The sequence below is a fragment of the Megalobrama amblycephala genome, linkage group LG5, assembly GCF_018812025.1.
Source record: "Megalobrama amblycephala isolate DHTTF-2021 linkage group LG5, ASM1881202v1, whole genome shotgun sequence".
Taxonomy (NCBI): Eukaryota; Metazoa; Chordata; class Actinopteri; order Cypriniformes; family Xenocyprididae; genus Megalobrama; species Megalobrama amblycephala.
In genome coordinates this window covers 1,255,339-1,278,953 of record NC_063048.1, presented here as the reverse complement: position 1 = coordinate 1,278,953, position 23,615 = coordinate 1,255,339, and the positions used below count along the sequence as shown (strand labels likewise).

The 23,615-nt window shown below is 38.3% G+C and overlaps 1 protein-coding gene across 3 annotated transcripts in view; it reads left to right on the top strand.

Annotated features, from left to right (window-relative positions):
- The window catches only part of LOC125268275 (intraflagellar transport protein 43 homolog), a 44,527-nt gene extending 24,499 nt beyond the window's left edge, over window positions 1–20,028 (top strand). For 2 of the 3 annotated variants that reach the window (XM_048190343.1, XM_048190341.1), the window contains exon 9: window positions 2,761–3,390. In XM_048190343.1, coding sequence (XP_048046300.1) covers window positions 2,761–2,871 — 111 coding nt within the window. In that variant the 3' untranslated portion in view covers window positions 2,872–3,390. Of the gene's footprint in view, window positions 1–2,760; window positions 3,391–19,393 lie in introns of those variants that run through there. The other variant, XM_048190342.1, reaches the window with a different exon arrangement.
- The last annotated feature ends 3,587 nt before the right edge of the window (window positions 20,029–23,615 follow it).

The window sequence follows — 23,615 nt, the reverse complement described above, 5'->3', positions numbered from 1 at the left end:
TTTTTTTTTGTTTTGTTTTTGAATGTCCCTAATGTTACCAAGGCTGCATTTATTTGATCAAAAATACAGTAAAAACAGTAATTGTGACATATTACTATGATTTAAAATCAGTTTTCTATATGAATATATTGTAAAATGTAAGTTATTCCTGTGATCAAAGCTGAATTTTCAGCATCATTACTCCAGTCTTCAGTGTCACATGATCCTTCAGAAATAATTCTAATATGATGAGTTGCGTGAATATTTGTGTGAAAACCATGATACATTTTGTTTTTTATGAATTCTTTAATGAATAGAAAGATGAAAAGAACGGCATTTATTTGAAACAAAATATTTTGTAAAATTAATTTCTTTACTGTCACTTTTGATCAATATAATTTATCCTTGCTGAATGACAGTACTAAAAAAAATCTTACCTCATACTTTTGAATAATACTGTATCACAGTTTCTACAAAAATATGAAGCAGCACAACTGTTTTCATCATTGATAATAATCATAGATGTTTCTTGAGCATCAAATCATCATATTAGAATGATTTCTGAAGGATCATGTGACACTGAAGACTGGAGAATTCAGTTTTGATCACAGGAATAAATTACACTTTACTATATATACACAAAGTAAACAGCTGTTTTACATTGTAATATTTCACAATATTACATTTTAAGCAGAAGAGAAAAACATTAAAAAATATCTTATTCTTATTCCAAACTGTTGACCCGTAGTGTATATACAATAACAGTCTATTATGACAAGAATCATAAAAACTATCAAAATGATTGAAAAAAGCACCGTAGACTTCTGCAGTTGCTGTGTTTTCTGACAAACTCAGGTCATCTTTCTTGATCATCTCAATCTACTTTCTTGATCATTTTATTGTTGTTTTTCATCCTTCTCAGGGCTCCACCTTAAAAGGTCGCATTTGTGACCAAAAATATTAATTTGCGAGTGATATTTTTGCTGAGGTCGCCATTGGCGACCATACAAAATCACATGTTATGACTGTAAAATTATGCATGTTATTTGCTTGTTCTGTGACCAGCAGCCTATCACATAATTTGTTGTGTTGACTTATAAATATGAATGGGTATGGAAAAATATCACACACCAAACTGACGCCAAAAAACTAGCGTTGATGAAAGCCGACTGTGTTGTCCCTTGGCGTCGGTGCAAAAATGCTGCATTTGAACACACCGTTCTGCTCCTGCGAGACAACTGTCTATTTCTTCATATAAATTCGTCTATATTCGTCATTCAAAAGGGGAAACCAGCTCTGCAGACTGCAGATACACACACAATGCAGCGCGTTCTTAGCGTTTTTAATATCAATCATGCTGATCACTTTCATAATTCCACTCCACTCATGCTCATCAGATAAATTTAAGGTCATAAAAAGTCTTCAGTACCTTAAATGGTATAACAAGAGTATTAATTATTATGCTTTTGTGGATGGAAAAACAAATCGCGATAGTCCTTTATGTGATTTATTTCATTAAATAAATGTGAGTGCTGCATTTTTTAAAGTCAAAAGATGGCGCTGTTGCGCGTTCTTCAGGCTCTCGCAACAGTGCTTCGAGGCAGCTGGCAATCAATCATTAGTACACTTTTGTCAACCGATTGCTTAATATGAACTAATGCTGATCAGTTATGACAAAGTTTATATATTTTATATTGTAATGTGTTGTAAACGGTTGTAACAACATATTTTTTTTTTTATCTTCCTCATCTGAACTTGAATGAACAGCAAAAGTAAAGCACATACATTTCAAAATAAGAGTCCCGCTGTATTTCGGCCTGTTCATTAATCAAAGTCAAGCATTATATATATCAGTTTCCCCCATTTGTTATTTGGTTACACAAACCAAATTTAATATATTTATATATTATTTCCATATATATTTATATTTATTCAAAGTAAACTGTTGTAGCTTCAAGAAGGAAAGACTAAGAACTATTATTGAAAATTATTATTGAAAAATTATTGAATAATTTTTACATTATTCAATCTAATTCATTATTCAATTTTTACATTATTCATTATTTTACATTATTCAATATAAAAAATGTACTAGCATCAGGGTTATTATAGTTAACTAAAACCATTAAAAAACATCTTTCATTGCTTTAAATAAATGTCAATACTGAAATAAAAAAATATACAAACTAAAAAGACATGTTTAAAAACAACGAAAAATAAAACTTAAAAAATATTAAAACTTAACGAAAAATGAAAGCAGAAAATATAAAAATCGAATTGGATTCAAAATATTAACAAAAACTATAATAGTATTAAGTGAAAATAGTGACATTCATTTTCCAGAAAAGTCACAAGATGAAAATGCTGAAACTGTAAAGGGGAGATTTATTACCCAACAGGATGACTAAAAGTAAGTGATTTAAAAATTTAAGTTCATTGTTGTGAGGCTCTTAAAATTATTTGGCGCCTGTTTTTCCCCCTATAGGGCCAATGGCTCCTTAATTAATTGTTTTTGTCTGGAGTCCTGCTTCTTGGAGCCTGACAGACATGCAAACTGTGAACTGCTGTATATATCACATTGATTCCTTACAGTGTGATATATGTACAGCAGTTCACAGTGTACATAAGATGCATAGAAAAAAAAAAATGTGTTCCTCGGCATGAGTGTAAGTAGATGATGACTTTTTAGGTGGACACTCCCTTTAAAGCCACTGTATTTCTCCTGCTTCCCAGCCTCTTTTTCTTAATGAAGTTCCTATGATGGATTTTCATGGTTTTCAGGAGGATGTTGGTTGGGATTGGGATCATCTGTTCACTGAAGTCTCCTCTGAACTCCAGACGGAATGGGATCAAGGAGAGCGAGATGAGCAGTCACCACTTCCTGTGGCCTGAGGAGGGACGAGCAGCAGGAATGCGTCTCTGTAGGGTTACATTTACACTTCATGTGTTCAGATATTGTTCATATTGAATGATTCTTGACAATGTCATTGTCATTGTCGGTGACATCATGTGGCTTTATGCTGTGTGCGTTTCTCATTAAGGTTAACCTTGCAAACCCAGTAACATTGCTTTTCTTAACTGGATCAATCTGGAGACATTTGTCACCGTTTGTAGTATCTGGAAAAAGCGTAAATCCAAGGTTAATGAGCAGGTAAACTGAAATCCAGTTGATTGAGTTAAAATGAACTTTGCTCATCCGAGCAAGCCAGCCTTATCATTATTGACCAGACCATCGACCGTGAACGAAACGTCCAGTTCTCAGCTATTTCAAACACAGTGAGCTTAATTCCTGTGTTTTTGTCATGCCTTGTTTGTTGGTTAACGTGATAACATGTATCAGAGATATCAAATTTCACTCTTTGAAAGATGTAAATTTCTTAAGAAATTATCCATAAACAGTAATTAATTATTTACCTTTTGTCTGTGAAATTTTTTAATGGTCATGCTTAATATTTTGTATATGTCTTGTATATTATGTATTTGTTTTTAAATAGCTTAATAGGTTAAAAGAGGATCCATTGTTTTGACCAGTAGATTCAAAATAAAAACAATTACTAATAACCACACTCTGTGAAGACATGCTGTTTTCACTAAAACTAACATTTAAAATTGGATTTGACAATTTAAAAGAAAGCTAAAATAGAATTTAAATATAAATATTAGATTAAAAACTTAAACAAAAATTAGAAATGTTGCTTTGGAAACTAACTAAAGTAAGTTGAAGTACTAAAATGACTGAAACTGAAATAAAAATTAAAAATATTTAAATAACAAATAAAACATATAACATTTCTAAAACTTAAACTAAAATGAAAATATCAAAAATAAAAGCCAATTCAAAATACTATAATAGTAAATAAATAATACTAAAGTAACTCTGGTTTCCGTATCTGTCAGTCACTTCGACGTGGTGCCGTTGACTGACACTTGGGGTCATACTTGGGAGCCCCAGTCACCTCTGATATTTTGAGAAAAGGCCAATAAAAATTTTTAAATTTGCATGGCCCACTCCCCCGGACATGTGAGTATAAAAGAAACCGGCATGCATCCATCTCATTTAGATTTGTTCAGAACTGAGCGAAGTGTCTTCTATATACAGGCTGGTTTTCATTCGCATCGTGATCTGAAAGAGCAATCACAGATGGAGAGCATCTTTTTAAAGAAGTCTTTCTGCCTGGGTGTTTCTGGGTTTGGTCGATATCTCTCGTCCTCGGATGGCCATGATCTTTGTCTCACATGTTTGGGTTGCACGCACACTGAGACAGCTGTCTTCACTACAAGAACATGACCATAGCAACGTTGTGATCGTGACTCTGTGATCGTAAAAGGAGAAGGCTAATGCCTTCTGACGCTGAGGACTCAGCTGGAACACCTACGAGTGTGGTAGCCCACTAGTTCAGAGTTGGCAGCCATGCTTGCCTGGGCCGTCACTAGCATTGTCCTGGAGTGAAATCCTCCGCCCTGTCCCAAGCGTTCGTGGTTGGATGAAGTGCATGAAGAACTGGCAATATTGTGGAGGGCACCTTTTACTGCCTGGTCCCGCTTTGTAGACTCTTCCATCCTCACTACCCTCAATAGTGGGGCAGCCAGGGGGTACATGTAGGTTCCTCAGGTGGACTGTGTGATTGCTGTGCATTTATGCCCACAAAACGCGGCCACCTGGCAGAATTTTCCTAGACTCTTGTCCAGGGCCTGTAAGTTTACTTCGTCTCTAATGGTGTAGGCTTACAGTGCCACTGGACTAGCTGCTTCCACCTTGCATGCCTTGGCCATCCTGCAGGTTCATCAGTCCAAGGCACTTAAAGATCTGCACGGGGGTAATCCTGAGCCGGGATTGATGCAGAAACTGTGTTCGGTGGCCAACTTCGACTCTATGAATGATAAAGGTCACGGCGCAGGCTCTTGGCTAGGCAATGTCTACTATGGTGGTCCAGGAGCGGCATCTCTGGCTGAACCTTGCTGAGATGCGGTACACCAACAAAGTTTGCTTTCTCGACGCCCCCATCTCACAGGGTGGCCTCTTCGGCGACACTGTTGAGGACTTTGCCCAGCCATTTTCGGCAGTAAAGTAGCAGACTGAGCCCATTCTGCTTTCATAACGAGTAACGGGGGAGTGGAGACTCCATCCCCAGGCAGTCCAGATGATTTGGTGTCGATTCGGCAAGCGTAGGTAGACCTGTTCACTTTTCAGGAATGCTCTCAATGCCCGCTGTGGTATTCCCTGAACGAGGCCCCCCTCGGCACAGACATGCTGGCTCACAGCTGGCTCTGGGGGATATACGTTTCCTCCAGTGAGCCTGATTGCACAGATGTTGTGAAAAGTCAGGGAGAATAGATATCAGGACTTGTTGGTTGCGTCATACTGGCCCACCCGTACTTGGTTCTTGGAACTCATGCTCCCTTACGACATCCCCTACCTTGGGTAGATGGGGCACAATTTGACACCCACACCCAGACCTCTGGAAACTCCACGTCTCGTCTCTGTCTGTACCAAACGTGGTAGACCTTAGTGGCCTATCAACAGCGGCAATAGACACTATCCCTCAATCCAGATCCCCCTCTACGAGGCAGCTGTATGCTTTGAAGTGGAGTCTGTTCGCAAACTGGTGTTCTTCCCGAGGGAAGACCCTCAGAGATGCACAATAGGGTCAGTGGTCTCCTTCCTGTGAGAGGTTGGAGGGCCAGCTGCCCCCTTCCATCTTGAAAGTGTCTGTGGCAACCATAGTGGCACATCACAACACAGTAGGTGGTATGTCTCTAGGGAAGCATAACCTGATCATCACGTTCTTCAGAGGTGCCAAGAGGTTGAATCCTCCTAGGTCATGCCTTATTTCCTCATAGGATCTCTCGGTGGTCTTGCTGGACCTACAGAGAGCTCCTTTTGTGCCGCTGGAGTCAGTTAAGCATAGGGCCCTCTCATTAAAAATGGTGCTCCAGACCGTGCTCCTCTCCATCAAGAGGGTTCAGGACATGCAGGCGTTCTCTATCAGAGAAATGTGCCTTGAGTTCGGTCCGGCATACTCTTACGTGACCCTAAGACCCCGGCTGGGCTACATGCCCAAAGTTCCCACTACCCCTTTTAGGAACCAAGTGGTGAATTTGCAAGTGCTGCCTCGGTGACGAGGCAGATCCAGCTTTGTCATTGCTGTGTCCAGTATGTTCCCTGTGTGTCTACTTGTACCGCACACAGAACTGCAGAAGCTTTAAGCAGCTCTTTGTCTATTTTAGGGGACAGCAGAAAGGGGAAGGCTGTCTCCAAAAATAGGATGGCCTACTGGATCGTGGATGCCATTGCCTTTGCATATCAGGCCCAAGTGTGCTATGCCCTTTAGGAGTGTGTGCACATTCCACAAAAAGTGTGGCTTCCTCCTGGGCTCTAGAAAATGGTGCCTCTCTAACAGACATCTGTAGAGCAGCAGGCTGGGCTACACCCAATACCTTCACAATATTTTTCATTCTCTGTGTTGAGCCAGTTTTGTCCTGTGTGCTATTGTGTACAAACAGGTTGCAGACAATGGGCAGGGTGTACTGCTTGCATATACCGCCTTTCCCCTTTATGAGGGAATAATGTGCGCTTCTTTGTCCACCTGAGTTCCCCCGGAGCAGCGAACACTGGATATATCTTTGCAGCACCCTGTGGCAGTCAAATTCGACTGAGGAATTCAATGCCAGGCCCAGTACTTGTGATGCATGCCCCTTCGGGTCAGTACACATACTGGAGCTAAGTGCTTCAAATGTAGTGATTCTCTGATGGTACTCCCATATGGTTTTCCTGACAGTAAACCAGTGTCTTCCCCTATGCAGAGCTCCGGTTCTGCCGCCAAGTTACTGTGCTTGTCGAAGTTCCTCCCTCTTCAGGTAGGACCTACCACAGAGACTTCTTTCCATGTGTGGTACTTTCCTGTGGGTAAGTCCATGTGATGTATTCTCCACATGTTTACCTCCCTTAGGAGTATGTGTTTTTCCACATAGAAAGAAAGAAAAAAAAAAAAGGAAAGGTCAAAACACCAGCTGAAGTGACCTTTTCCCATGGTAAGTATTGTCCTCTCTGTTCCCGTGTGGTACAAAGGACTACATGGCTTACGTAGGGTGTTGGGTAGGTTACAGTTGCATTTGTTAATCGGTATGCGAAGGCTTGCTGACATTTGCACCGCCAAAACCTCTTAACGGTTCAGCTGTTGTACCGTTTTCCCTGGGGGACTCCTAGTGTCAGTCACCGAAACTATTTCAAAGTGACTGACAGATAGGGACCGTCTCTGTTACTGTTGTAACCTCCATTACCTGATGGAGAGAATGAGACATAGTGTCCCTCCTGCCACAATGCTGAACTGCCCGTTGAACTGGCTTGGACACTGTCTCGGCTCCTCAGCCTAACCCTGAATGAGTGGATACACGGCGTCTCCTTTTATACCCTTATGTCCGGGGAGTGGCACATGCAAAAAAATTATTTCTTTTTTTCTTTTTTCTTCTGTGTAACATAAAAAAAAAAAGATAATTTGAGAAATGAGAAATGTTTTTTGTCCATACAGTGGAAGTCGATGGGGTCCCAATGTTCTTCAAAATATCTTCTTTTGTTTTCTGCAGAAGAAATAAACGCATATAGGTTAGGAATGAGACGAGGGTGAACACTCTCATATTTATGAAATAAGAAGGATCAATTTAGGAAACATGATGGCCAAATAGAAAGCAAACTATAATTGTCACATTGTCAATTTAGCTTTATTTTATATAACCAGTGAAATCGCTCATCCCTAGTCACATGTACTCAAGGCAGGGTTATTATTATTATATTATTATTAAAAATTAAATATCATAAACATTACTGAATTTATATATAACTAATATATATATATATATATATATATATATATATATATATATATATATATATATATATAAAATATACAGTACTGTGCAAAGGGCACCATTAGGCCACCATTAGATAGTCTCTTTATTAGAATATAACCAGAAAATACAGTAAATTGGTAAAAAAAAAAAAAAAAAAAAAACAGCTTTTATAGGCTAAAGTGGCAAATATTTAGTAACCTCCTCTTATACTTGAGCAATAGCAGGAACCGGCTCTCTTAAACATTAATGGAACGGAAAAGGAATAGAAGGCCAAGAAAACTTTCAAAATCTGATGAGAAGTTTAGGAGGTCACATTAAATACTGATTTTTGCATAAAGAAACATTTTTTTTTATACTGTGTTTACATATTTCCTGTATTTTCTGTTTGTATTGTAATAAAGAGTTATATTATAATACAGTTTATTCACTGTTGTTTAAAAAAAGGTAATAAAATATGACAAGATCTCACAGTTAAACTGTGTCAGAAAAAAATCATCTTAATTATGTCAGATAACACTTAAGCAAAACATGGTCAGGTCAAAGTGTCTGAATAATTTTTGGTTCTAAATTTTTATCAATTTTACTGCTAGTCCACTGTATGAAGAATTTTTGGGTATAATATGTCACAGTTTACTTTATTCCTCACTTACATAAATGAACTATAGTGTCCTGCACCCACTAATAAAAATATATCAAAAATATCTTTGAAAATGTACATTTGTCATACAATTATCATTAATTAATTATTTACCTTTTGTCTATGAATTTTTTTTAGCCTTTTTACAACACTGTGTGAAACTAAAACTATTAAAGTTCAAAGAGCTGAAAAAATATAAATACTATTTAATTTTTTAAAAAATTAAAAATGCTATGTTTAGTTCTTCAACAATTTAGTCGAAGTACTAAAATTAGTAAAATTAAAGGTAAATTTTAAAATAATTAAAAATTACCAAAAAACAAAATTTCTAAAACTTCAATGTTAAAAACTACAAATGAAAAATTAATATCTAAAATTAAAATGAAAAACTAATTCAAAATACTATAATATATAAATAATACTAAAGTAACACTGGATTTACAGTTTTTCAACTATAAATGAACACAATTATTAACTAAAATTAAAACCATAAAAAACATGACTTAAAATAAACATGAAAAAAAAAAAAATCAATATAAAAAAAAATTAAACTTATTTTATTTCAAAGAATAAATAATAAAATTCCAATTTTCCTTTAGTTTAAGTTGAAGTACAAAAATAACAAAAAATGAATAAAATAAAACTTAAAAATGTAAAAATGAAATTAATTCAAGATATTAACTAAAGCGATAATAGTATAATAATCATAATAAAATAACACTGGCTCAAGGTCTAATACAACTTTGAAGCATGATGCAAGACTTGAGAACCTGTGATGTATTTGAATACACAAAAGCGCCCTCACACACACAAACACACACTCGCTGTACTTTGTTTCTCTGTCTCTCTGCTCACATGAGCTTTTTTGGGCTCTTTTAATGAATTCTGCCCATATGCCCCGAGCAGCTGCCGCGATGCCCCTTCCTCCCCCACCCGCCGAGCTGTGAAGTGCCCATCCATGTACAGACAACCTCTAGCTGTCTCTCTCAGGGATGGCAGCGCCCACCGCCGCTTGCTGGCACCGCGCGAACAGCCAGTTTAGGAGGCGGCCGCTCAGATTAAAGCCCTGTGATAGCGGGTAACTGACCCGCCTCACACAAGCGCTCCCAGAACCGAGCCATCGGACTGAGGATTAGGTGACAGCGAGAGAGAGAGAGTCGCTTGGCATGAGACTGAGTCCAGCTCCTCAAAGTCACCTCTCTCTTTCTCTCTGAAAGCAGCGTTTTATCTGTCTCCATCTTACTGCATCTCTTATTAAAGAGATAGATCACCAAAATATGATTATTCTGTCATCAGTTACTACCCAAACCTGCAAAAGAAGATGTTGGACAGAATGTCTGAACTGCTCTTTTACATACAGTGAAAGTGGATGGTGATTTATACTGTCATTATAATTGCCTTCTGAACAGACCAATGTTCATTTTAACCCTGTAACGTCTACTGTAGCATATTTGATAAAACTTTTTAAGGCCACTAACATGACCAAAATGTTGCTGTTAAACCTGTCGCACACAATCTCCATCAGTCCTTCTGTCATCTGATCGATAGTTTAGACTTTTTTTATCAAGTAAAATATCTTTTAGTATAATTGTACAAACGTCCTCCTTCAGCTCGTGTCTTTCTGCTGTGAAATCTGCACTGATTTTACCAAGTAAACGTAAGAATATCTTTGATATTGTTAGTAATATTTCAACTGGACTGAAGCAGCTTCGGTTTACTTGATTATCCAGACATCATTTTATAGAAAAATCATGAATATGATCATCATCTCTTGCTGAAGGTTTATTGTTCATCTCTCAATCATCATTGTATTGCATTGCATTATATCTTTTAAAACTACAGAGATTTGATCATAAAACTAAGCATTTAAATATCATCTTACTAAGACTAAGATATTATTGGCAGATATTGATATTTATATGCATTTTATGTAAGTATCTGTTATACTGTTATTAAGATCTCATTGATTTACAAGCATCAGGATTTCATCTTACTTTTTTGTCCATCTAAATATCACCATCTGCACCACATTTTATATTTTTGTTCAGTTAGGGCCTCTGAATAAAATTGAGCTGTTTTTTCCCTCCATATTCTCACTATATGATACTATATGAGCCATAAAATCCTGATGTATCAAATATCAAGATTTTTGATATTTTGTCTTAGCCTTCAATAAACTCTTCCGTTAAAAAAATTGAAAAAGCAAATTTTTCAGCATCATTACTCCAGCCTTCAGTGTCACATGATCCTTCAGAAGTCATTCTAATATGATGATTTGCTGCTCAAGAAACATTTCTGATTATTATCAATGTTAAAAACAGTTCCCTTTCAGTCAGTCACTTTCGATGTATGTCGGAACCAATCGACGAATTGGGGATCACTTCGAGAGACCAATCTACTTTGAGTGTAACAAAAACGAGCCAATGCACATTGGCATGCGGTAATTGTATCAGCTGCTCTGCGCTGCAGCGCGGGTATATAATGTGCAGCAGGTGCATCGCATATTTGCTTTTCACTTCGGAGCCAAGTGGATGTGTTGTTCCTGCTCTGTGATTATACTGAGAGTGTTATACTTCTTCAGGAAGAAGCCTATTCAAGCTGGTGTTGGTGTGTCAGCACTGATAGTGGTGGTTGCGATCTCACGAGAGCAAAACTAAAACAGCTGTTTTCACAGCTCTTCTGGAGTGGCTTACACAGCTTGTGGAGAAGCTGCTTCCTCCCTGCATGCCATAGTGCTCCTGCAGGTCTACCAGGCCAAAGCACTCAAGGAACTGCATGAGTTATGCAGGAACTGCACAGGTTATGCAGGAACTTCTTACAGCGAAGGACCTCGATGAAAGTCACTGCATGCTCCAGGGGTCAGGCGTTGTCCACATTAGTGGTCCAGGAGCCCGACAAGGTTCAGTTCCTTAACGCCCCTGTCTGTCAGGCTGGCCTCTTCGATGACGCTGTTGAAAACTTTGCCCAGCAGTTTAACTTTTCAGTTTAAGCTTTAAATAACTGCATCTTTACGAAGGTTGCAGAGGTAGCCATTGTTCCGCTCAGAGAAGCAAGGCATTCACATTATCAACTATCTCAACAACTGGCTAATACTGACAAAGTCTCAGGACCAGTTGTGCGAACACAGGGACATGGTGCACAGTCACCTCAGCCTGTCAAGTCACCTTTATTTATATAGCGCTTTTTACAATGCAAATTGTGTCAAAGCAGCTTTACAGTGAAAACTGGTATATTATTTTGGCTGCACAGCAGCTCTAAAAGAATAGTCAAAGCCTGTTGGGACTTTGGGTCAACTGGGAAAAGGGCAAACTCTCCCCTGTGCAGAGGATCTCTCATCTCCGGTCAACCAGACAGCGCGACTCACAGAGGAGAGCATCCAGTCAGTGTTGAAATGCTTGAATTCATTCAAAGGCAGGACAGCGGCCGGACTGAAACTTTTTCAGAGGCTCCTGGGGCATATGGCATCCGCAGCCGCAGTAACGTCACCCAGGTTGCTTCATATGAGGCCGCTTCAGCACTGGTGTCATGGCCGAGTCCCGAGATGGGCGTGGCAGAGCGGCACGCACCGGGTGTCCATCACCCCGTACTGTCGGCAAACCGATGTGCCATTCACATCCGAGGCATGCTTAATCGTGCAGCCAACGAGCTCTCACAACAGACTGCACTTCTGAGAGAGAGGTGACTCCATCCCCAGGCGGTCCAGCTGATAAGGTACCTCTTCGGAGCTGCACAGGTTGACCTGTTTGTCTCTCCAGACTTGTCCCATTGCCAGTTGTTTTACTCCCTGACCGAGGGGACCCTCGTCATGGGTGCACTGGCATACAGCTGGCCCCAGGGCCTACACAAGTATGCGTTTCCTCCAGAGAGCCTTCTTGCACAGACTGTGTGCAAAGTCAGGGAGGACAAGGAGCAGGTCTTGTTAGTTGCGCCGTACTGGCCCAACCAGACCTGGTTCCCAGATCTCATGCTCCTCGCGAGAGCCCCTCCCTGGCCTATTTCTCTGAGGAAGGACCTGCTTTCTCAGAGACGGGGCACCCTATGGCACTCACATCCAGACCTCTGAAAATCCCATGTCTAGTCCCTGGACGGGATGCAGAGGTTCTAGTTGACATACCCCAATCGGTGGTAGACACCGTCACTTCCACTAGAGCCCCCTCTACGAGGAGCCTCTATGCGTTGAAGTGGAACCTATTCGTTGAGTGGTGTTCTTCCCACCGGGAAGAATCCTGAAGAGTAGGCCTTTTTTCTATCCTGCAAGAGAGGTTAGAGCGAAGGCTGTTTCCCTCCACCCTGAAAGTGTATGTTGCCGCAATAGTCAAGTCAAGTCAAATTTATTTATATAGCGCTTTTACAATTGGTAATTGTTTCAAAGCAGCTTTACATATTAGAAGCACAGAAAAAAGGGAAGTGGTTAAAAATAAGCTGTACAAACAAGCGTGGTAATATGTAACATATACAAGATGGTGCTACATTAAGCCAATGTCGGCTGACTCCCAGGGGTGGAAAAAACCCCCTAGGAGAAAAACCCAGCGTGCTAACACTGGGGAAAAAAGTCCTAGGGGGGAAAAAACCCCTTGGAAGATATATATAATATATGTAAATGAGTAGCCAATATATGTATATGTATAATATATGTATATGAGCAATAGCCAAACATCACGATCCGGTTGATGGTAAGTCTCTTGATAAACACGACCTGGTCATCAGGTTCCTTAGAGGTGCGAGGAGGTTAAATCCTCCTCGTCCTACCTCGATACTCTCTTGGGACTTGTCCCTAGTACTCACGACACTTCAGGGACTGCCCTTTTAATCTTTTATAGTCAGTCGAGTTGAAAATCCTGTCAATGATGACAGTACTCCTGACTGCTTTGGCTTCCATCAAGAGGGTAGGGGACCTGCAAGCATTTTCGGTCAATGAAGCAAGGCCTGGAATTTGAGCCGAGTAACTCTCATGTTGTCCTGAGACCCCGGCCTGGATAAGTGCCGAAGGTTCCTACCACTCCCTTCAGGGACCAGGTAGTGAACCTGCAAGCACTGCCCTCAGAGGAGGCAGACCCAGCTCTGGCTTTTCTCTGTCCCGTCTGCTCTGCGGCTACACGTGGACCGAATGCAAAGCTTCAGGACCTCAGACCAGCTCTTTGTCTGTTACAGAGGCCAGCAGAAGGGAAAGGCTTTCTCCAAGCAAAGGTTAGCCCACTGGATAGTGGATGTCTTGGTGTAACAATCCCAAGACGTGTCTTGCCCGTTTGGTTGCGAGCACACTCAAACAGAAGTGTTGTATCTGGGCGTTGGCTCAAGGCGCCTCGCAGACAGATATTTGTAGAGCTGTGGGTTGGGCGACACCTAACACGTTCACTAGATTTTATAGCCTTTGTGTAGAGCCAATATCTTCCCATATACTCGCCCCCAGTGGCCAGTAGCATGAAGGAAACATTCTAAGTGTCGGCTTGCAACACCACTCCCGCCTGCTGGGCCGAATACGTGCGTCTATTTTGCTCCAGTAATATTCCCCAGAAATGGCTAACCCTGCTGAGTCACCCCCTGGTAGTCAGATGTGGCAGAACGTCTGACGCCAGGCCTACACATGTATATATTTGTTTTCCCTGAAGGAGGGAACGGAGACGTATGTCGCATCGCCACAGTTGCTGTACCCTCACTGTACGGCCGAGTCACTAGTTCAACTCCTCAGTGGAAATGCACCTGCTACTCATTATATACTCGCACTGCAGGGCAGAGCAGCTGATGCAATTATCGCATACCAATGTGCATTGGCTCGTTTTAGTTACACTCAAAGTAGATTGGTCTCTCTAAGTGATCCCCAATTCGAACGAGGGTTACGTACGTAACCGAGACGTTTCATATTTCTGTTGAAACTGTGATGCATTTTATTTTTCAGGATTCATTGATGGATAGAAAGTTCAAAAGTTCAGAACAGCATATATTTGAAATAGAATCTTTTGTGACATTATAAATGTCTTTACTGTCACTTGATCAATAAAAAGTATTAATTTCTTTAAAAAAAATCTTTTGAATGGTAATGTAAATTTTTACATTTTCTGAAGTAATGCTGCAGGATGACACACATTCAACTGTAATCAGTCTACTGATCTATTACTATATGCCTCATATCAGTGTTATGAATATAGTCACAGCGATGGCTGCATTAACAAACATCATTAATGACTTATCAATCAGAAGGAAATATTTTTCCTCAGTGGTCTTTTCCTCCTGTCTCTCATTTTCATGGCTAGTAAAACAAACCAGGGGGAAGTCATAGATTTTTATTAAAAATGCCCTGTGGTCCAGAGCTCTGTCTCCATGTATTTGGATAGAGTCGGATGCTTAATTGTCGTTCAGAATGGAGATAATTGTCTCTGCTGCCGTTCTAATATGTTTGGGTGGTGACAGAAGCTTCTCCATCTTATCTGCTCTCAGTATCGCCCATCCATACGACGCAGGGCAATATACGGCCGTGTAATTAAAGTGTAAGAAAATGTGCAGATTGAGAGATATGGGAGAGTGAGGGGTGCGGACAGACGTGACCAAGCGTGGAAGTCACGGGATGTTATGAGAAGACGCTTATACCTGCCAGAGCACGTGCCGGGCCTCAGGTCTCAACCTCTTATCAGGGGCCGTATTGTTTGATTCCTCACTGGCTTTTGGCTACAAGAACATCCCATAACAGGAGAAAGCACATTAATTTATATGTGCAGATACAGCAGAATGACTAGAATTAGCCAGTAAAGTCTCACTATGAGGAATCAGATTGTCTTTGATCTTTAGAGATAATAGTCATTCGTTATGGAAGCATACTGTAACTTTCAGAACTCAAAGGAGAGAATATACTGTAAAAACAGCTGTTCGATTTTTAAAGTTTTTCAATTTGATTCAATGAATTCAATGATTCAATTTTCACTGGCCCCACCACAAAAAAAGTAATAAATGAAATAGTTATTGTTTTTGTTGTTTTTGACCCATGCATCCTTGTATTGTAATAAATAAGGTTATGACACACAATATTTTAGATACCAGTAAAATTGAACAATTCTCAAATCCGATACCACAGCTAAAACTACTAAAATAAATTTCAAAGATTATTAAAGACAAGTAAACGGTCATTAATAAAAAGAACAAATAATTAAACTACAAGCAATAGCACAAATAAATACAATAGAACAAAGATACAGATGAAATAATCAGTGCTTTACAGGTTTTTCAGATAGGTCTAACAGTAGTTTTCAGGTACAGAAATTGAATAAAGTAATCAAATGTAAAATAACACTGCATATAATTTTCAATGTACAAATTCAATAAAGGTTAATCCTTATTAAAGTTACAAAAACTTTATTCAGTGAAGAGCAGGGAGTGATTTTCTCTTTGTCTTTTGTGTTTGATTGACATTAAAAAACAGCTGCAGGAATATTAGACTGCTGTCACTTTAAGGCTAATGCACGCATCCAATAATGATACATATGCGCTCTTTATTTACTGCTTACCATATCCATAACCGACTATGTTTACCTGGACACTCACAAAGGTGGGCATTTTGAGATAAATTTTTGTGAATTTGTCCATTTAGGTACAAGGAGAGGTATTTTCCCAGCCCTAGTGATCGTCCACATTTACATGTCAGTGCAAACTTGTAATAATCAGCATGGTCCAAAAAGGGCATAATGTCAGTGTAAAAGTAATTCAATACAACTCAAAGTCTTCTGAAGCAATAGTCACTCTTTATGGAGAAAAATCCTGGAATGTTTTCCTCAAAAACCTTCATTTCTTTTCAACTGAAGAAAGAAAGACATGAACATCTTGGATGACATGGGGGTGAGTAAATTATCAGGAAATTTTAATAGTTTTGAATAGTAGTGTATCATGGTTTCCACAAAAATAAGAAGCAGCACAGAAGAGACTTTTTTTCAAAAATAAATTGTAATGATTCCAAACTTTTCACCGGTAGTGTATGTGAATTTGCTGTGTGTGTGTGTGTGTGTACTTATTTCACATTGAACATGAAATACCGTCAGTGCATTTGTCATGTATTTTATTATTTGACCCTCACTCCTCTCTCTGCCGGACATGTGGCCCCTTTCATTTTTCACATGACTGCTTTTCTTATCACGCCGGCGCTCACTGCCGCTCCTGCCTCTGATTCTCAGGCAATAAAACACAAAACATTCTGTAAAACATGGAGCCATGAGAAATTATGATAATAACTCAAGAGCTGAGGTGATCTGGGTGTCGGGATCTGGGGTCTGCGGAGGGACGGGTCAAGGTGGTCTGCACCACACTGCCCCCCTATAAACCTTCTCCATCACTGAAGTCGTTGGGCCGCGACCAAGCACGGGGCACGAACGTCTGTCCCGCCGCCGCTGGCAATAAAGCGGGATGGATAGGAGACGGCGTTTGCATGTGAGAGCATGTGGAGGTCAGGGCCGCGTGTGGCCGTATGCTTGATGCGATCGCATAAAATGTTGCAAGTCACAGAGCGCCATCATCTACAAGTCATATCGGATGAGAACCTGATGTGAAGAATTTTGGCCAGAAACATACTTGCTGCAAGAAACAAATGTCTGTGGTGCCGTTATACCAAGCTAACAGAGAACATTCTGGCAAGATTCTCTCAAAGTTATGAACAAACCAAATATTTACTTTCAGTGTACTTCTGCCTCATGAAACTTTTTTTAAATGTTAGCGGGAGAGTGGGGTAAGATGAGCCAGTGGGTAAGTTTACCCACCCCCTATATAATGGCAACCGTACACTTTTATTGTCATGTGACCATGTGTTTTTGGAACCACCCATCATTTCTGACAGAAACACTTGGGAGGAGTGGATCCATTTACTTTATTTTAGCATAACAGATGTCATGGCTGTTACATCAAAGCAAATGTGTCCCTGTTTAAAAATATTTATGATGCATGTTGGTGATTTAGCAACGTATACAATCATGCAAATCATTTAGCTAAATATTAGCCTGAATTGGTAAGCTAGCTAGTTTTTTTTTTTTACCGAAAACGGCAGCTATGGGGCAAAGTGAGCCAAATGCTGTGGGGTAAATTGAGCCAGTATTTTAACTTACCCCATCATAAGTCACTGAAGTCAAGTTAAATCTCTGAAGTATAAAGTGATATAATTTCGATGTAATATTACTCAATTGGTTTAGTTTATCTTTTTTTTTTGATTGTTTATTTGATAGAAACAGTGTAAGTACACCAAACCCTTCTCTGATATGAACCCGAAGATGTTTAATCATATACTGTATATCTTTTCACCTGTAGTTCCTAACATGGTTGACATGGTTGCAGAAAAACTACTATGCCAAGAACCTTTTTACTAAAATGTTTATTAGTTTCAGTGACATTTATTTAGTCATTCTAATTTAGTTTTTATTGAATTTTACTCAACAAACTCTGTGTTTAGTCTGTTTTCGGGAAGGTACAACTTTGATGTTCAACATGTTGTTTCAGAAATGCAAATGATTAAAGACATGGAAAATTAACCTTGGTTTTATGTTGTTTAAGTTAGCTTTCAGAAAAGAAATATGAGTATTTGTAAAAGGAAATTTGATTATTAAATTAGTTTTTAAAAGAGGTAAATTATCTTTACAGTTTCACAGGGGTTTGATTCAGATTCAGTTAGATGTTCGGTTTATACCCACTGACTCCGATCAACTTACCCCTAACCTGGGGTAAATTGAGCCACAGGAGCACTTTTTTTTTTAAATAAGAAGCTATATTTTTAGAACCCTTTGTCATAAGTTGTGTTTCCATCACACTGTTTTATGCGCATTTTGAAGTATCGCTTCAGAAACGAGTGTTGGAAACACCAAATTTCGGGAAAATAAAATTCTCGCTCACTTGACGTGGTTTTTGACTAGTGCGAAAAAGAGTTAATGGGAATAATGTGAGATGGAAATGCATTGGCCAAATAAATTTGGACATAGCGAACATCAAACCCACGTGACTACTCCGCTGTTTCCACTGATTACTAGGTTACCAATCCCACCGTCATCATCTGAACAACTTGATGGAAACATGCTTTTTTTTTTCTTTTGCAAACTTTGAAATGATTCACTTCACGTTTGGATGGAAACCCAGCTATAGATGTATTCAGATCATTTAAAATGATAGGAAACATCCTGAAATATTTAGATACTTTCTTTGTCTTTCTACCTCATTTCCCCCTACTACTTACCAAATAAGTTCTATAAACTCAAAAATCATGTTTGTTTTTTATGTTTTTTTTTTTTTTTGTGGATGCAACTTCAATAAGCTTGGATTTTTAGGCTGAGCATTGACATTAACATTAGTAGTGATATAGAACTCTCTAACTTGTGCATCAGTTTGTTGAAATAACTAAAAAGGTAATATAGAACAACTTACATGCATCAAAACAAGTTGAATATACCAATGTACAATATACCAACACTAATGTCTCCAATGGTGATTTGAAACATCTACTAATTATATACTAAAAAATCTATTAATTATGAATTACAAATATTTATGCCATCATAACTCCCCATGCTTTGACCAGAAATACTAATCATTCATGTGCATCAAACTGAGAATGATCAGCAGCCTGTCAGTTGATATTGTAAGTTGTTGCTGTTTAATATTTTAAGGGTAACACTTTACAGTAAGGTTTGTCAACAGTTAAAATGAACTAACAATGAAGCATTTATAAATCTTAGTTCATTTTACATCAAAAGATGTATTTGTTAACATAAGTTGGTGCAACTAACAAGAGCAATACTAACAATACTCAAACTAAATGGCCCAAATAAATTTGTAATGTCAACTTTTTCAAACCTTTAAAATGGAGTTTGTCTGACTAGATGGAAGTTGGATGTTTTACAGTGTAATTTGTGTGGCTGCTGTATAATAAAACGCCTTTAGGCTCACATTTTTGACCCGGCGTTGGTTTTCCAGGATCTGGGAGCTTTGACTGGCGTTCTGTCCGATCTGAAGTGAAGCGTGAGGTTGATCACACACCTGCTGTAGTTCAGCTCGACTCAGACACTCCAGCTTCCTTTGGCATCTGCGGCCACTGCCATTCTCCTTCCTGTGTGTCAACCCTCTCCTCCTTCCCGGCTTCCGGGGTCGGCAGCTCCATCTGTCCAGAGCCGGCGGGGGATCGGGCAGCCCTACAGAGGCGTGCTGAGAGGGTCCCGGACCCTTGTGGTGCGTCTGCCGGGGTCTCTCTGTGTTCCTCTACATCCAAACGCTTCCATCGTGAGATTCCGGTGCCAGCTGGCCGGACTCACCTCCTAAAACCAGCGAGGTAACGTCCACCTCCACGTCTGCTTCTGCCGCTCTCCTTTACTCGGCTGTCTATCCTTCAAAACTCGCCAATGGATGAGTAATTAACTACTCAAGCACACCCTTTTGTCTGAGCAACTCCATAACGTGAATAAATGTTTCTGATTTCAAATGAAGTGCCAAAAAACTGCCATCTCATTGATTGATTTGTATTTTATCAGAACCACATGATCTTATGACACATGAAAATATTGAATTTTCTTCACAAGTTAATGACTGGAAGTTACGCCACATAAGAAAAAAAAATGCTTTGGTAAATCATTATGACAAAAAATATAAATTATGAGATAATTATGTCAGAAAGTCGAAATTATGAAATAAAAAGTTGAAAATACGAGATACTCAATTATGACAAAAAGTCACAATTATGTCAAAAAGTCGAAATTATGAGATAAAAATTTTGAAAATATGAGATACTTAAAATAATGACAAAAGTCACAATTATGCAAGAAAGTCGAAATTATGAGATAAAAAGTTGAAATTACAAGATACTCGTAACTGACAAAAATTCACAATTATGTTAGTCGAAATTATGAGATAAAAATTTTGAAAATATGAGATACTCAAAATAATGACAAAAGTCACAATTATGTCAGAAAGTCAAAATTATGATATAAAAAACTGAAATTATGAGAGTCATAATTATGACAAAAAGTTGAAATTACAAGATACTCATAATTGACAAAAAGTCAAAATTATGAGATACAAAGTCAAAATTATGAGATACAAAGTCGAAATTATGAAATCAAGTCCTAACTATGACAAAAAGTTGAAATTATGAGATAGTCATGACATAAAAAGTCAAAATTATGACACAAAATCAGAATTAAAAAGTCATAATTATGACTTTTTATGTAATAATTTTGACATTTTTTTTCAATGCTTCAATATTCCTGTCATGTTGTGCATGTCTGTGCTCTTGTTTTGTGGACATTTAGTTTGTAGTTTTGTCTAGTTCTTATTTCCTGTTCCCTGGTTTCTTCTTGATTGTTCTCACCTGTGTCTCATTACCCTCTTTAGTTTGTGTGTATTTATGCCCTGCCTCTGTGGTGTTGGGGTGACATGTATTAAGAAAATAGGGAAATATGATCAGTTTTGATCTATAGTTTGAATGATTTAGCAGTGGAGCAGTAGCAGGACTGGCTGAGTCTGAGTGTATGGTGAAGAGGTGTGCTGGCAGACACTGCTCTAGATCTCACTGTGTTTGGAGGTCATTGCATTATTGGACGGCAGTGACAGAAGCTCTTGGATCTGGACTTTCATTTGGACAGTAAACTGAGACTCGAACTGGCCTCAGCTTCACGACTGGACTTTGAATTATATTAGCAATATTTACATTATTACAATGTGAACATTAAGAATAACTTGATAAGTTAGAAGTTTTATAATATACATGTAAATATATACACAAAATAATCTGCTGCATAAATGGACAATACTTCTACTAATAATAATATTAATTACACAAAAATGTCTATTATAATAAATATTATATAATATTATAATAAATAATGTTTACATTTGATTTAAATGTACAAATTACATTATTTTTAACCTAAATCTTCCAGCTATTCAAAACATTTCCAGAAAGCTTTATTTTGGTTGTTAAAAAAGGCATATTTGGCGATTAAAATACAACTTGTAGTTGCAGTTTTTGTTTTGACCATTTTTGGTTAATTTTAGTCAATTTTAGTCACAATTATGTCAAAAGTCGAAATTATGAGATAAAAAGTTAAAATATGAGATAATTATGACAAAAAAGTCACAATTATGTCAAAAAGTCAAAATTATGAAATCAAGTCATAATTATGACAAAAGTTAATAATTTTACATTTTTCATCTATAATTTTTTGTCATTATTATGACATAAAAAGTTGAAATTATGAGATTGTCATAATTATGACTTGATTTCATAAATTTGACTTTTTGACATAATTATGAGTATCTCATTATTTCAACTTTTTATGTCATAATTATGACAAAAAATTATGGATGAAAAATTAAAAATGTTTAACTTTTGTCATAATTATGACTTGATTTCATAATTTCGACTTTTTGACATAATTATAAGTTAAATTTATGAGACAAGTCATAATTATGACATAAAAAGTTGAATTTGCGAGATATAATTATGACAAAAAGTCACAATTATGTCAAAATATCCTGTTGTTTTTACAGAAACAGAATTATTAAAATGACACACCATTAAATGTGAAGTGCCACACATGGAATTCTGGGAATGATTTTCACTGTAAATTATAACATGTTTTGTTCTTTTGTACATTTAACTGTATTTTACTGTAAAATGACACAAAATGTAAGGTTAGATCTATTTTACAGTTTCCCCCTGAATCTAGTAAGGAAACATACTGTTAAACTACAGGTTTTTACTCTAGCATTTTTACAGTCATTTAGAATTACATTCATTTTTACAGTGTAGGACTGGACGATATATTCACAGTGATTTTAATGCACATTTGTTTTAGTCATTGTGGCATTTTTCTCCTTCATGAAACATTGATTATTATACACTTATTAACATTAAACAATATACTGTATTTCGTGTAAGAATCACCCTTCAGAGCAAATACAGAATTACTGCACCAGAAGGTTGAAAACTGTTGAAATGTTTTATATTTGGTGTCTTTAACATCATTTGATTCAATGCGCTTATTGTGTACATACAAGTTTTTACGTTGCACTTATATTTAAAAAAAATAAAACCTGCATGTTTTGTAATTAATTTCTGTAAGTTACATCTATAATTACACTGTTGACCCCTTAAATGTATCTAAACTAACCTCACCCGTATCCACCTCAATAGAAGCACAAGTGTTTTATAATACAACATCAACACAATATATAAGCATTTTTAAAGCATAAGTTAAAGACACCGAATATAAAGTGTGACCTTTTATTTTACTATATCATGCAGTTCAGTTGAGAATGAGTCCATAAATAAGCTTCTACATGTAGTCTTTCCACTGAGAGACGAACAGACATGATGCTTTATCTCAGTCTGGACCCGAGCGGTTCTGCGCTCTCACGCTGTGTCGGGACAGCAGGGGTCCGGCCAGTGAGTTAACATGAAGACAGACCGGCAGCGAGACGCTCGCTGAGACCGCACGAGTGTCGAGTCCATGAGCTCTCGGGGCACAGAAGCACAAAGAAAGACGCTCTCACTGCAAATCAGACGTGTGGAGATCCTATTGAGCTGTCTGTGACACTTCACCCTGTATCTGCCCCCTCCACCGTCCGGCCCACGCCGAGGGCAGCTCTGATTACTCCTATCACCGCCTCTCAGGGAGATCCAGGGCTGTTCCTCTGTGCTGCCTTCATAGACTGCATTTCAAAGGCATCATATGCACACTTCCCAAAGACAGGCAGCAACATTATCCTGCCTTACAAGATGCCTTAACTTGACTAAATGATAACGCAACACTACATGCTTCCTTTGTCTTATAATGCATTGTGACCAAAAATCTGTCCATGAAGTTTATGCTTCAAATCAGTCAATTAAAATAGTTTAATGTAAAGAAAGGCACTATTTTACCTCTACTTTTATGCATATTAGATCATGCATTGTTAGCAACATGCAACAACTCAAAACAGGGACCATCATTCAGATTAATAACAGTGTGTTTTGGTTGGAATATTGCAGTGTTTATTCTAAATGGTTTATCGGTGCACATCATTATTGTGTTAAATTCCATGTTCCTCATAATCTTGAATCAGAATATCTTCTCCTCCCATTCTTGCAGCATCTCTTCTCTTCTCTGATGACGAGGGCGGGGCAACCTGTCACTCATGAGATCCACCAATAGCAAACCAC